Source organism: Falco cherrug, chromosome 3 (genome assembly GCF_023634085.1).
Source record: "Falco cherrug isolate bFalChe1 chromosome 3, bFalChe1.pri, whole genome shotgun sequence".
NCBI classification, from domain to species: Eukaryota; Metazoa; Chordata; class Aves; order Falconiformes; family Falconidae; genus Falco; species Falco cherrug.
In genome coordinates this window covers 102,140,809-102,156,833 of record NC_073699.1, presented here as the reverse complement: position 1 = coordinate 102,156,833, position 16,025 = coordinate 102,140,809, and the positions used below count along the sequence as shown (strand labels likewise).

At 43.6% G+C, this 16,025-nt stretch overlaps 1 protein-coding gene across 2 annotated transcripts in view; it reads left to right on the top strand.

The window, feature by feature from the left end:
* Positions 1 to 16,025, top strand: part of KIAA0319 (KIAA0319 ortholog) — a 59,364-nt gene that overhangs the window by 15,480 nt on the left and 27,859 nt on the right. For both annotated transcript variants that reach the window (XM_055706277.1, XM_055706275.1), the window contains exons 3-4: positions 5,237 to 6,009; positions 14,280 to 14,463. In XM_055706277.1, coding sequence (XP_055562252.1) covers positions 5,237 to 6,009; positions 14,280 to 14,463 — 957 coding nt within the window. The remainder of the gene's footprint in view (positions 1 to 5,236; positions 6,010 to 14,279; positions 14,464 to 16,025) is intronic.

Here is a 16,025-nt window from a genome sequence, read left to right as displayed (position 1 = left end):
CCTTGATGGGGCAGACAAGCTGTCTGTTGAGTGGTTCATTGGGCTTAGATGCTTGTGTGTAAATGAAGGGAAGAATGGGGCCATGGGTTGGATGAATTGTTTTGACAGGCTAGATCCTGGTCTGCAGTTTGGGCCTGTTTGGATCGTGAGCATATCCACAGCCTGCTTTACAAAAAAAAAAAAAATAAAAAAAAAATTGGGGGAGGGAGATGTGTTCTTTAGGGGCTGGGTAGTTGTTTTTAGGTGGGGTTTTTTTTGTCTTTAGATAGCACTTGGTTGATTTATCAGTGGCAAACAGGGATGATAACAATTCATGCAATGAAAACAATACTTGGAGAGGACTGTCAGGCCCACTGAACTAATTAGGGAGCTTTAACTGATCCTGAACACCAAGTGAATGATAAACATCATGAAGGCTGCTATAATGGCCAGAAATACTTTGCAGCTTCATTGTTTGTAGATTTAACTAGAATGCTCTTGGCTTTAGCTTTGTGTTGAGAATTTGCTTTTATGTAACTGAGCTTTTTTCTTTTTTGTCTGTTTGTTCTCCTTCTCCTCCTCTTGCAGTGATTAATCTGCAGTCAGCATCGTTACTGAGGCCCAAAAGAACACTTTGGTATGCCAGATGTGTCCCTGTTTAAAGTCCTGTGAGATTTCAGGGAAAGGGAGGGGAAACACCAAATAACCTAAAAGCAGCCTGTAGAAAAAAGAATGAAAACATATTTGTGGTGTACAGAGGTGTTAGCTGTTGTTAGAGGAACTAATGCAGTGACTTTTTAGTTATTGATGAAGTTCTCAGTAATACAGCTTTTCTGGTTTCTAGGACAGTACTTTCTATAGGCCTTTGCTAAAGCTGCTGGAAAATAAGTCTTTTTCAGCATTTATGATATAAAGTGTGTTCTTCGGTGGTTTGTAACTCTGCTGTGGGATTGGCCCTAGCTTGAAAATTGGAGTTCAAGTTCTCCTCTGAAGCAACTGAAATTTTTTTTTTGCTTCCAGAACTTTAAAAAAATTGTTTCAACGTGTTATGGTGGTAGGAAAAAAAGTTATTTCTTAGTGATACAGCATCTTTCATCTCAAAACTCAACAAAATAAGGTAAAAGTTACTTGGATAGATTTTTAAAAAAATAATTAACCCTAAAAATGGAATACAACTAGTTTGTTGCTTAGAGTGGAGGGAGCAGATGTCAAGAAAGCAGGGACAATCCTGATCTTCCTGTAGGAAACTGCTGTAGGACCTTCCATGTGCACATCATTCAGAGGCTCTCAGGCTGTGAGAACAGTGTGCCACATGGGCTCTCAGTGCTGTGCTGCTAGCAAGAAGGTAGTGGGAGGTGATTCTGGTCAAATGTGACTATTCTTGGTGCAGGGTCTGAATCTGAGCTCTCCTCTATTGCACATTTCCTCAATCCCATTTCTGCTGCTTATACTGCTTGCTGCTAGGGAAAACAAATAAACCAGCCCACAAAGTGGGTCGCTCTGTCCTTGTAGGGTTTCATACTGGGGTAGTTAGCCATGGTAAACCCAGCATTAGTGCGCTGTCAGTTTCCTAATTACTGACTGAAGAATATTTGCCTCCAGGTCATTCAGGTGCTCCAGGCCCTCATGGTTGTGTGAGCCTGCTGGAGATGGGAGAGAGCATCTGTTAGGCTTTGCAGCTACTCTCCATGTCCAGTTGAGGAAAGGTCTCCAGCCAGCTGTGACAGGAACAGCTGTGTTCCTGCTGGGCTCCTGACATCCGTGGGCTTGTGCACCAAGATATGAAAGATTTGTAGCATACAGCTCCAAGAAGGGTGTGGATGTTTCCTCACTAAAGGAAGGAATCTCTTTAAAATGAAGCTGTATTCCACAGTGTGACTCTTTTTATTAGGGTTTTGGTGGAGTGTATGGATTTGGGATTTTAGGGTAACCAGCTTGCCTGACTATGTCTCTGGGTCAGTGCTGACGTGCTTTAGACATAACAAGGTACAGCTAAAAGGGAGGGGAACACTTGGTTTGCAGAACCTTTAGGATATTGCTAGCCCAGGCACCAGAAGGCTTTCAGGGCTCATAATAAAGGGAGGCAGTCTTTCTGTTGGTAACACAGATGAGTACTTCTGAAACAATAAACAGGATTGCATGATGCTGGGTTTTTTTGCCATTACTGGTTAAAATAGAACAGTGTTTTAATTTCTGAGTTCGGTTAACTAATGGAAAACAGCTGTGCTATGACCTCAGACAGCAGGTAATGGGCAGGTAATGTGTTAATAGACACAGACCTCACTTTGTGACCATTCATGTGGCACGCTTTCAGTAAATTTTCTGTAAATAAGAGACCTTGCTATCTCTTAGTTGAGCTCATTGCAGGCTGGAGATTGGACAGTGTGAGGGGAATATGAAATCAGAGATCAGACTAAGTTCACTCGAAGTAGATCTTACCTGTTTTCTATCTGAACACAATTAATGGACATACCTAGTGTCAGGCTGAAATAGCCTGCTAAATTCACCCTTTCTTGCCCATCTACTGCTAGAATTTTACTCAGGTAAAACCCTAGTTGAAGCAAAACATGAAACCTTGATTACTTTGATATTTGGATTACACTGTTACGTTTAATTTAGAGTTGGTAGGGAAATAATTTTCCTGTTGTACAGAAATTCTGAAGTTTAATTTTTTTTCCATTTTATATTGGGATGAAACCAAGGCCTTCTGACATTTGAAAAAGGGAGCAGCTAAGGCTTGTGGCTAGGATGCTTGCTTGGGGGAAGTCATGCATTACCTTAGGAATATGCTGGGCTTGTTTCTCTGGATAAAGAAACACCGTTAATTTTGTGGGAGCTTGACTATGCAGTGTGGTAGCTGGTGTGTCAAACTGAACATGGCAGTGTGAGACCTGAAGCTTTGTTTGTCATCAGGCTGAGTGAGGACTTGAAGTCTGGCCTCAGGTTAGAGGTTTGGATTATTCCAGTTGTGTAAGTCTGTTTCTAAGACAAGAATTTTTGGCCATTCTTTTCTGAACAAATAAATAATGAAACCTCAAAACTTCTTAACAGGTTGGTCACTTTCTCCTTCAGGGGTGAGGTAAAGAAGGGAAGGGATGAAAACAGCCCTCAGAGGAGTTTCGACCCACCTCAATAGTGCTGGTCCTAAGGAATTAATTGTGATGAGTTGTTATTGACCTAATATTGCACATTCACACAGAGTTGTGTTTCTGTTTTACCCTGTTTTAAAGGCCTGTTTCTCATATCCCTACTGATTTACAGGATTAACTAAATTGATATGGGTTGAAAAAGGACCAAATGGTTAAGTGGACAGCCTGACTCCTATACTTCATTTTAACCCAGAGCTCTGCTGGCTCCCCTGTCCTAAGTTGTGCAGACGACTTAAAGGAAAGACTTGTGATGACAGTTCAGAGTCTCTGCCAGGTTCTTACATTTCTGGAGGTGAAAGGGAATGTAGAGGAACTATTTACATGCAGTGTGAAAATAAATAAATAAATAAATGCACAAATTCTGAGCATCTCCTGGGTACAGGTAAAGAAACTTCATGTTGGGGCTATATTAGAACAGGATAGGTTGTTTTAAATTCATGTTCCCCTGGGCAGATTTTTCACTGAAAGTGTAAAATAGAAGAGTAAATAGCATCCCAGCTGTGTGTGAGGGAGCAGCTGCAGTCAGAAAAATGGTACTTGAAGCTGTTTATCCTTTTTGTCAGCTTCCTATTCAGTTATACCTGTATGCAAGTCATTGATGTTTTCTTGAAATTTGTTTTTGTTTCTTGTCTTTTCCTCATCCCAAATAGCCAGCTCTGCAAAACCTTTGTAAAGTCTTGTCCTCTCTATCCCTCAGTGTGTGGTGCAATTTTTATTTTTTTTAGGGGGGGGTGGGGGTTGTTTGGTTTGGGGTTTTTGCATTGAACTTAACCTACTTTGGAAGCTGTACATTCATCCCGGGCAGTATGATGCCCCACAAGTATTTCAGTAGCTGTATTCAGGTCATGTATGGTGAGGGACCAAACTACAGTTCAGCCCAGAAGATGTGGGTGGAACTGTAGGGCGGTGGTTAAATGTACTGCATGTGCGGGAGAATCTCTGCATCTCTAAGGTCATGGTCAGACCTAACCCCGATTGCCAGCCTATTCCTACTTGATTTCATTTTTCCTGCCCATCAGCTCAACAGATTTGAGCTGGGATCCGTTAGTCAAGCTGCTTTTTTTCTTTTTCCCCTGCCATATACTGTTGTGAATAATGAGGTTTCTGCAGCCATAATTCAACTGTTAATGAAATGCAAAGGCAGAATAATTCTGTCTTCCATTACTGTCTTAGCTCCACAGTGGTGACATCTTGTTTTCATTGATTGAGTTAACATGATTTTCATCAAGACTTGCTAAGAAGAATGTCCTGGGTTTACTCAAGTGTTTTTTGTAGCCTGATTAGATTTTTTTTAAGTTGCATTTTGGAGAGAGGAGTTCTGAAGAGCTGTTATAACCAGGAGAAAAACACCTAGAAGAGATGTTAAAAATTCCCTCAGATATACGGTATGTAGATTCATGCCTGACTTGAACACTTCACGCTCAGTCTGTGATGTGCTATGAAAATAATTCTGTTGTCATACGAAAAGATGACCACTTCACTGCAAAGGAAGGAAAGATGCTCCCTATTGGAGCAAGTTCTTAGGATTTCACAAGAACTAGTGGGTAAAGTAGCAAGAGTTTGAGAATTTGATCCAGGTTTTATATTAAGCCCAGCAATTATGTTGGTGTGAGGGCCTCTTCATGAAGTTCAGGTGAGATGGTAAATGTTTCTCTTATGTAGATTTCTGCTTCCTTCTCCTTCAGATGAAACAATGACATGTTACAGAATATTACTTGAGTTTTGTTTTAAAACATGTTTTGCTCACTGTGCTGTGGGGGTAATGGAGATACTCCATGATTTATTTTTTGTATGTTCCCTGCTCTGCTCCAGTTTTTAAGTATTGGCAACTCACTTTCATTTGTATGTATTTGTAGCAAGGGAGCAAGAGGTATGATGAAAAACATACAGAGATCCTACACTGAAAAATCCTCTAAAGTATAAATACTACTGCAAAGGGGCATGCTGAAACAAAAGTAGTAGTGACATTAGTGAAAGGAAATTACTTTATTTAAGGAGGTACCACCTGTCTTTATTTTGTCTCCTGTGATAAGCCATTTTTTGGTCACAGTAAACTATATTATGGCTTGGTTGTAGTGTTGTGTCTTATGTTGGTGGTGTTGTTTCAGGTTCCAGTTGTGAGCAGTGCAGAGAAGGAGCCACTTACTCAGGTGCAGTAATATCTCCCAACTTAGAAAACACAAAAATTATGCGAGTTCCTCGTGCTATGTCAGTGTCCGACTGCATCGCAGCATGTTGTGACCTCTCTGGTTGTGACTTGTCCTGGATGTTTGAACGACGCTGTTACATCGTGAACTGCCAACACAAAGAGAATTGTGAACCTAAAAAAATTGAAACTGTGAAGTCCTATCTTACTTTTGTGCTGAGGCCTTCTCAGAGGCAAGCCTCACTGCTAGGATTTGGGCAAGCGATCCCAGGCATGGTCCACTCTGTGGGACTCCAGAATGAGCTGTCTGAGGAAGTGAGTAGCCTGAAGGAGCTGTCTCTGCTTGGCAAAGATCCCGGCCTTGAGGAGATACCTGAATACATTGATGATTATAAAGAGTTGGAACAGGACCCCTTTCAGGTGAGCATCAAACATGAGCAGAAGGAGAGCACGGATTATGCTGACTGGAGCCTCATGGTGGCAGGTGAAAATGGCTTCAACTCTTCCATGGGTGGTGATGGAGATAATCAGGAAGACTTTTCTGAAAACAAAGGGGAGACTGGGAAGGTGGAAAGCCTTCTGAATAAAAACAGCTCTGAATTGAACTCTGCCACTGAATACTCCATAGAGAGGTGGTCATCTCTCCCAGAGATTACACCGTTCCCCAGGAAGGCATTTGAAGGTGAAGCAGCTGTTCAACTTCTTGCACAACCTGATGATGCTTTGCAAGAAGAGGTATGTTTGCCCTTCAGGAAGCAGGCAGAGTATGGTGAGGCCACTTGGCAATGTTTTGTTTTTCAAATCAAATTAGGTTATTGCTGTGTTATGTAACCCCAACACTCACATAACTTAGTGCTGTTACAGTGTAGAAAATGCTGAAGGGGAGAGGATTGTCTTAATAGGCAGATGAATCGCTAAAGGACTCTTAATTTTTCTGTTATATAAGGAGCAGAGCTCCTTTGGGGACATTGTGGGGTCTGCTTGAAAGTATACAGATGATTGGGCTTGGACCTGGTGTAATAACGTTACAATATTCTTCCTTCTGACCCTTGGTGACTCATTAGAAGTTAGCTGAGCAATCGTGGATTATCTGGTATCCAAAGGCCAAGACCAGTAAGCATAAGCTCCTCCACCAATAAAATCCACCCTGTTTTGGGGGTTTCATGTTACTAACACATAGTGGTGTTACAGGTGTAATGGTGCTGGGTAAACACCTGTTGTAATGCTTTTAAAACATCTGAGAGGCAGGCATAAGGAGGGACAGTGGTGGGTTTGGACCATGATGTGCAGTGGGGTAAAGTGGATAAGATGTTTTTAGTCTCAGAATCCTTTTTGTGAGTCTGGCAATAAGAAAAATAAGTTAAATACTTCAACCCTAAATACTTCAGTGAGATGCACTTGTTTTCTATTTATGCCACCCAGGTAGATCAGTTGAGACTAAAGGGGCTCTGGTTCCTGAAGAACAGAGTGGGATCAGTTAGAAAGTTGAAACTCAGCATTTACTGGGTTTGACACACGCTCCAGCTAGAGGGAAGAGGAAATTAAGCAATGTTAGCTGGATTGCTCTAAACTCCACTAGATTTTTGTAACCAGCAACTACCTATCTCTTGCTGTATAAAGATAATGTATTGCCATTACTGTAGGGAAGAAAAATACATGTAAGTAAGAAAGTTGCATGACATCTGTGACAACTGAGGTTCTTAGAGGGGGTGACTGAAATGGCAAAATTGTGTGGAGAACAGCAAGGCTTAAGATACAATATGTCTTGGATACCATTGCAGCGTAGAGGTGCGGCAGTTCCTGGGCTCTGCTTCAAGATCTTCTAGATATTCTGAGAAGTTCTGGGATTCTTGCTGTGAGGAATTTAAGTGGTTCCTGCAGCTGGAAGAAGGACGACTAGCAGGGGCTGGGGCCTCTAGCAGCTTCTCAGAAGCTCTGTCAGCTGCTCTTGATCAAAGAATGCTTTGGGCTTTTGCCCTAGCTGGCTCATGATCACGGAGGGTTCTTCTTCAGCATGTTCTAAGGCAAGGCTTAGGAGCTCTGCCTAAAGACAGCAATGAGCTAGTCAAGAGTTTATATGGGTTGGGGCTGGCAGGCCAGCTGTTGTGGGCACCATTAGGGTGCATGTCTGCTCCAGACTGCCTGGTCAGGAAGAAGCAGGTGAAGCCTTCAGGCAGCTGGGAGGAGCCTCATATTTACAGTCCCTTGGCCTTACTGGAGGATTTAAACCACCTCGGTACCTACTGGGAGGGCAAGAGAGCAGGGTGCAAGAAATGTGGGAGGTTTCTGGAGTGTGTTGGTGATAACTTCTTGAAGTTGTCAGAGGTGATTGTGGACTGACAAGGAGAGAGGTTCTGCTGGTTCTCACCCTTGCAGGCAAGGAGGCATTGGTCAGGGATGGTGGAGTGGCCATGAAGTGGAGGTGGAGTTCAGACTCCTGAGAGGGGCAGGAATGAGTCAAAAAGCAGTGTCACAGCCACGGGCTTCAGGAGAGCAGCCTTTGGCCTGTTGTGGGATCTGCTTGGAAGAATCCCAAGGGGGACTGTCCTGGGGATAAGTGGGGACCATGAGAGCGGGTTGCTTTTCAGGGATCACCTCCTCCAGGCTCAAGATAGCCTGCAGCTTTTATGATTGACCAAGTTGTCTGGAATGTGTTGGCACGAGTGAGAAGAGATTAGAACTTGTCTCCATACATATGGAAGAATACTTGATAAAGTGCTACTGCAAGTTCAAAAGTGGGTGCTGCTTCTGCAAGCAGAGCTCACTACAGAAGATTTGTTTTTAAAAGTATCTACCATGCAGACCTTGAAATGAGCATAAATAAATATGGGAGTTTAGGTGAGAGGGGTAGATACTAGGGTTTTTTTTCTATTAGTATGGAAAAAGTACATATAAATGCACATATGAAAAGTGTGATCCTGAAGTATACTGTTCCCACGGATAAACTTGGTGTGACATTCTGTCATGTACTAGAGTTGCATAACAAAGAGCAATAGCTGAGCTGTTCTTAAAAAGTTAAAAATAAGGAAACCAACCACTGCTGTACCAAGGTCATCTCCTGTTTCTTGTTCCACCTGCTAGGGAAAACAAACAAGCATCTTCTGGTTACTGCCAGTGCTGTGTGCTGGAAGTCAAGTCGTGGAAAGAACCTGCAGTAGCTTCACGCACCACCATGTTTGTGCACTTTGGGTGTGCGGTAAGACTTGAAGCTTGTCCCCATTGTACGTTGCTGCCAAATGGCAGCCACATGGGCACTGTGCTAAGCTTTAGCCAGTTGCCAGGATCCTTGCCGACTGAACTGCTTATGCCTTGTGCCATACAACTTTGAGTTCACCTGAAGTGTGACAAACGGAGCTGAGCGAATTTGTTCCCATCTCTTAAGGGATCATGTGACTACAGCTTTATGAAAGTTGAAATTTCACATCTTGTAATGGTAATGATATTATCTGGCCAAGCCTACTTTTAAGTCTTTACTTTCATTTTTTGCCATCCCAGCCAGCATAGAAAGATTTTTCTTTTTGTTCATGCACCACTTGTGGGTAGATGGGAGTTTATTGTGAAGTGAAATGCAGAGAAAACTATTTCTCACTGGGACACAGCAGAGGCATTCCTGTGTGGCCTTTACATTATGCTAATGTTATGCTAACAGAGCTGTTGAAATTCCTGTGGAAAGGCTGAGGAATGAGCTTGCTTCTTGCAGAAGGGATGAAGCTCCACAACTGGGTCAGTTTTTAGCTCTACCTGGTAGTGACGTTGAAGAGCTGATAAGACAGTAGTTAGAACTAAGGTGATAGGGCAGTGCTCCGTTAGCAGAGCTGTAGAGAGTTGATGGAATAGCATTGAAAGCTGTTCATTAAATGAATCGTGAAATGACTCTAAATGACTCTATTAACGTCGAGAAAAGTATAGAATCTGGAGAAGCAGAAGGCTTTGAGAAACTGCCAAAGCCTGTGCAGCCTTTGTTTCCCAAGTGGGAATCCTTTGAATTTAGACATCCATAAAGAAGTGAAGATGGCAAGCGGTTTTGGCAAATGCCTTTCCCTGGCATTCCCCAGGTTCAACTTCAGTCCAGACGCATCTCCTTTCCCCTTCCTAGTCTCCACTGCCCTTCTTTTCACTGCATGTTATGCTCGGCCCTTTTGGTAAGGTGACAGGCAGCACAGGAGGTTGGGGTCAGTATGCAGAAATTTTCTTTTGCCACTTGTTGGCTCTTACTCTTTTCTGCCACTGTTCCTTCCTCCTTGTTTCCTCTGCTCCGGTGTGGGCTTCTCTGTGTGCCTTAGTCCCCTGGGAGGTGGCGTGAAGTCTTCTTCCAAGAGTCTGTCTCCAGCCCTGTGCCCAATAATGACCCTTCCACATCACCCCTCTCCTGCTGTCCATCCCACCCACCTCCTCCCGTGTTCCTGCCCCCAGTGGATATTGCCCTTTCTTAATTGTGTCCAAGTGGTTGCAGTGTTGGTGTGTGGTGGATTGTTTTCATCCACTGCCAAAACAGGGACCGCAGGGGTGACCCCTGTAGCCAGTCCCCTGACACCCAAACCCTGCCAGTTATGTCTAACACAAACTTCTGGCTTGCCTTCAAGTTTTTTTGGTTTGGGAATGGCACTTGTGACTCTAGTAAAATAAGATGCTGCCTGCGATAAATTCTGGTGATAGGTTTTCCTTTTTAATGTGCCTCTTTGTCCAGCAAGCAGATATTTTAATCAAATCTCATATGGAGATATTTGTGTTTCCTTCTCAAAAAAAGTTTCTTTGGAAACTAAATTTTGTTATTAAGGAAATCTTAAGTTTTTATACTGGGGTGAAAAGGCTGGGATGCCTCCAAATAGTTTGGATTATATACCAGCAAGAAAACTCTCAAACTGTGGTCTTTTTATATAGATTAAGAAAATATGAAGGTCTTAAAAACGTTTTTGCTAATAACTTTAATGAAATACCCTCTGTTCATTGCATGTTATACACTTTCCTATCCTCTGCTTAATTCTACCACAGCTATTCTATAGCTCTGTTCCTAAATCCATGCTGACACACTGTTCTGCAGCTTCCAGACAAAGCTGTTTTGACAAGCAAGACAGAGCAGGTGGCAAAAATGCTGTTCCTCCCTTCACAGTAGTCATCAGGATGCAGTGTCCTTGGGTGCTGTGTTCTTTGAGCAAGAACCTGAAGAGAGATTTTAAACTGCGAGACCAACCAAACACAGGCCTCCAGAGTCTGTGCCCTGGGAGCATCCTTGCCATAAATGCAGTCAGGTATAGGGGGTTCTGTATGTGACTTGGGATAGAGCATTGAGTTCAGAGTGATCTTATGGACTGCCACCCTCTAGCAGCTCAGTAACTTGTATACATTTAGAAATCTGTAGAGACTAAATGTTGTCAAGCTGGCCAAGTCAGAAATCTGCAGTGCTCCCATCCTTGAAGTGAGATACCTGTGAAATATTCATTGTCTTTCTAAAATTTCCAGTTACCTGCTGATCTGTTAAGCAAGGTAAAGTTTTTGAAGTCTTAGATTCCAGCTACTGCTCTGTTGATAATGCAGTGTGTCAAACATTTATTTAGTAGGTTAGGCCTGACTTGTCCTGAGTGTATTGGATTTGCAGGAATAATGGTGCGCTCAAAATACATAAAGCTCTACCTAAGAAAGCTTAAGATGGCTAAGAGAATATAAGTAATGAGCCTTTTAATGTCTAATTGGTATGCCTTCAGAATTTATATTTAAGGGTTAGAATGAAGTGAAATATCAGAGATGTTCATATCTTATTTTGGCTTTATTTCAGTTTTGAGGCCTGTGAATGCTCAACAGTTGTGTTTGGTTAAAAATGCATTTACTTAATCCCTAGGGGATCCTAGGATCAGGAATAAGAGCCCTGAAGGATATTTTGATATTTAGATTTACTTGTCAAAAATATTTATTTCTTTCTCGAAGTCTGCACTTCTTGTCATACAGTATGATGATTTGCTCTTCTGCAGCTCCCCAAGTACATAATTAGTAGAGGTCATACTTGCTTGAAATCATTAGATAATTGAATGCAGAGAAGGATGGAAAAGCATATCAGTGAAAGAGCAGAGTTTCACTGCTGACAGGGCTGCTCCTCGTGTGATTTTCCAGGTGAACAAGAAAACTGTAGTACCACTTGCTCTGTGTAGTAGTCATGTGCAGAGGGGCATGGAGGAAACAGTGCTGGGGAAGCAGTCGTAAAAAATGCAACACCAGCAGCTATTGACTCACCAGAGTCCTGACCAGTTGTCTTTAGGAGTTCTTCATGCTTCCTTGAGGGGGAAAGGAGAGTTGCCTTGGAGGATCAGGATGGAGCAAGGCAACATGGCTGGACTCATCCCTCCCATCCACAGGGAGAAATGAGAGTGCCAATCTACGAGGTCAGCCAGGGACCAGAAGTGGGGAAGGATTTCTCCTTGGTGTGATGCTGTTGCCAGCACGGGAACTTTGAGCTTCTCCAGGGAACTGCATGACTATGTTTCTTTCCTTTTGGATTATGAAGGTGTTCTTGTTTTCTCTTGGAATTCTCAAGAGATTTGTGCTCAAGTCAAACCCTGAGAACTGAAGGATGTGGGCCCTCATGGTTGGTGTGTTTATTTTGTAACAAGCAACAGTGGCTGTACAGGTGGGTTAAAGCAAACAAAAAGCCCCCAAAGCCCATATCAGCCAAACTGCCTACTCTGCTCACTCCCAGGAGGAGTCTTTCTTTTCTTCCTTTTTCCATTCAGTTCCGAAGCTGGAATTTAGGTTAATCTTGCCCTCCACATCTGTTCTAGCCCATCTCTCCATAATAGTTTCTGCCTGAGAGCTCAATTTCTGGCTGCCCTTGCCCCAGTTACCTGCTAGGCAGTTCGCTGCCTGCTAACATTCGTAGTTTAAGCTCTTCTGTTGGCTGTGACACTGCTTCAGGCATGACAGTGCCACAGGGCACCTTTTTTGACTGCAGAGCCTTGCTGAGGCTTGCTGACTGGAGAGCTCCTCTGTGCTGCTGCAGAACACTGTGTCCCAGGAAAGGTGCTTTGGAGGTGCCTTTGTCTCCATCTGTCCTACAAAGCCAGGATGGCTACTTCTCAGTTGATAGATTGGCAAAGAGCCAGGAAAGGAGGAGAGCCAGAGGAAGCTCCAAGAAGTAGATTTCCCTGAAATGTGGAAGGCAAAGAAACACTTTGCTTTGCCGTAGTGTGGTAAAAGATGATCTTTTTGGAAGATGTGGGTTGGAGTGAGTATGTAGAGGAGAGGTGTCTGGAGGAAAGGCCTTTAGACAAGTTATGAGGCTTGAGTCTGTGTGTGATCATGTCGTTGAGGGCGAGATTCCTGCCTAGGGTCTAGGGCTGGCATGCTGAAGGCACTGCCTTGGCAGAGCTGCAGTCCCTGGTCCTGCTGCCTGTCCCAGCTGCTCAGACAGATCTTGCTGTCTGCATAATGAGCACAGCTGGAGGTTTGGCCACAAAAGAGCTCACGTTACCTGTGTTATGGGCCCATCTGGAGATGCAGTTCTTGGTGTGGTTCTCAGCCACTCCCACTGAGTAGGCAGCCGCAGTCCCCAGCGCTGTGTCACTGTCCCAGCTGTTCAGGGATGTTTTCTCTCTGTCCTTGTTGAAGGCAGAGAGGGGGTTCTCTGACTTCCACACTTTCTGTGCCCTCACAGGCTGGGAAGCAAGAGTCCCTGACTTTGCTTTCCCATTCCCAGCTGCACGGGGAGCTTTCCATCCTGCACAAATCTAAGGCAGAGCTGCTCTTGTTACCTAGGAGGCAACAGGCTGCAGAATGAAAGTGGAGCACCTGAAATACAGAGAGAAGCTGAGAACTGGGACTGTTCAGCATTGGGCAGAGAGGGTTCAGGGGGATCTTACCAATGTGTATAAATGACTATGGCAGGAGTGAAGAAGATGGAGCCAGGCTCTTTCCAGCACTGTCCAGTGACAGGACAAGAAGCAATGGGCACAAACTGAAGTACAAGGAATTCTGTTTGAACACTGAAAATGGTTCTCTTTTTTCTTGTGAGGATGGTCAAACAGAAGATGAAAGAACAGACTTTCCAGACAGGTAGTGGATTCTCTGTCCTTGGATATATTCAGCACCTGACTGGACGTGTTTCTGAGCAGCCTGCTGTAGTGGACCCTGCTTTGAGGAGCGGGGTTGGGCTAGGCTGTCTGCAGAGGTCCCTTCACACCTCAGCCATTCTGTGATAAGAGTGTACATTTTACCAACCTTAATAATCCTATTCTTCATTTAACAGATTATGTACAAATATTAGCAGTATGTGATGTCTTCATGTGCCACACAGTAGCCATAATTGGCAAAATGCTTTTCTCTAAATTTCAGTCAGAAATAAACCTTGAGAATGGAAGGAAGAGCTATTGGCCTGGTGAGACTTACGTGTCATTGAAAGGTGTTGGGGCATGAGAGAGAGGGACAAGGTGATGGGCAAGGTTAACGGAGTGCTGAGATCTGCAAAACTTGCTGTGTGCATTGCTGCAGTTCTGATTTACTAACATGGTGGGTCAGTGAGAACAACACTACTGCTTGGTGACCAAAGTAGAGATTTAGGGTGTTAGTGGTGAGGAAGTAAGACATGAGCAAGTGTTGGTCAGAACAGATGTAGTAGGCGGCAGGGATGCTCTTAACATTTCCGTGTGTACAGCATGAAGACAATAATACCACACAGACTTTCTGTCATTGGTTTTTAAAGGTTTATGACTATTTAGACCTGTCCTACTGTTCTTTCTTGAGATTGTTAGCTTTAGTTGTATTCCAGGTTACCTTGTTTTGATGACTGTAGGCTACACTGCTCGGCATCTGAAACTTGGCAAATAATTAGCATTGCTTACAAAGCCTGATGGGAAAAAAACAGTCCTCCTTTCATAAATATTCTGTATGAATAAAACATCCTAGTAACATCAATCAATAGGTGTACCCTACGTGCTATTTAAAAAGAGCATACCTCTAGATCAAGAAACGTGGAAAACGGCTCACTTATGACAACTCTTTCCCTATAATTAATTTTTCAGACTGCTATGCCTTCCCCTTCTTCAGACAAACCGGATTTTCCCCCACATGTGTCAGAGAAAACGCAGACTCCCACAGCGGCCCCAGAGAATGTCACTGAAGATGGGATCATGCTGCTTCCCACTAATACTGTGCCATCTGAGCCCATGCAGCAGTTCACACTGCCTGCTACTGCTGCTAAAGCAGGTAATGTTTCAGCATAGCTGGAGATCTGAGGGGTACCTGCAGGTTGGACAGCGGGCGGGGATTGCTTTACTACCGTCAGGCTTCCAACCTGTTAGTTATGAGCTTGCTCTTAATCCAAATGTAACATCATTGCACTTTAAGCCTGTAGATTTACAGTAATGCTGCGAACTCCAGACCTCTTGGACAGTTACTTCTGAGGCCAAACTCTCACCAGGGCCGTTAATGGGAAATGATAACTCAAGTAAATACAGCAAAGTAAAAAGCGGAGGTTAAAAGCCTTTTTGAAATGGGTTCATTTTTATACTTGGTGAGAAATACCTGAGGCTTTCCAGAGTTTCAGAACAGGCTATTCTAGCCATGCTGTTATTTTTGTGTGACTCTTCAGAACACTAGCCCCTCTCAGCAGCTCTTCAGTAGAGTTCCCACTACATATAGTCAGATATCATGCAGCAACATAGGTGGGACCAGAGGAAGCTCAGCCCTTAGTAGAAGAGAAGCCTAGCCCTTAGTAGGGGAGAAGGTGGCCTCCTCATATTGGAGGGGAAAAAAGTTTTGCTCTGATTTCAAAGCTGTGAGGAAGCTTATCAGACTTCTAACCGTAGAGCAAAAGTGTTTATTTTGAAAAGGGCATGTTTAACAATGATGTCCTCTGTAGCTGTGTTAAATTCTGTGTGTATGTTAGTGGATTTCCTTTTTCCTGCTGAGTTCCCTGCCTCCCTGTGCACCCTGACAAAAGGTGGAGGGGCCATAAGAAGCAGAGCAGCACGGATGTGTGTTCTTCTGCACTCCTGATGTACTGAGGGATATGGAGAGCTAAGCTCTTTGTTTCCTGGTAGAGCAGATCTGGTTTGGGATGTTCTTGGCACCATCTGCCAGACTTCAACCTGCCAGCCAGGATAGTGGTAACAGGTAACAGGGAGATGAGCTACAAGAGATCCCTCTCCAAGATCATTATTACCTTTGAGTGTTGACTAGGCAGCTCCTCCTTCACTGGGGGAGGCTGAAGAGTACTCAAAAAGGAGCTTAGAAGAAGAAGCTGAAGGGAAGGTTGTGATAAATCTCACTGTAAGTACTGATTTGTGCAAGGATTGCCTCAAGTTTGTGTGTTCTCAGCCCTACTGTCTCGGAAGTCTTCAAGCCTCTCCTTTGGTCATCACCCTCATCTGGCCATTTTTATTCTCACCTCATGTGGAGGTCCAGGTACAAACCTCCACTCCACTGGTGTCCTGTGAGCCATTATGGAGCTTTGGGTGCATTTAAATAGCAGTGGCAGAAAACATGCTGTCAATGTGGCCTCTTCATCCATTTTTAGACCTGTCCACTGCCACTGCTGAGTAGGTTCTTGCTCATCTATTCAGAGTTTGTAAGTTGGATGTTTAGATGCTAGAGAATGTTGCCATTGGAGAAACTTTGTTCTGTGGGTTCCCAATATTAAAAGGAAGACATTGAAAACCTTTGAAATACAGATTTGTGGGAACCTGTCCTGAAGTTGTGCTTGGTATGTTTCTGTTGCGGTCTGGATTTGTGAACTTTGGCATTTTTGAGAGAGGAAAGAGTTTTCA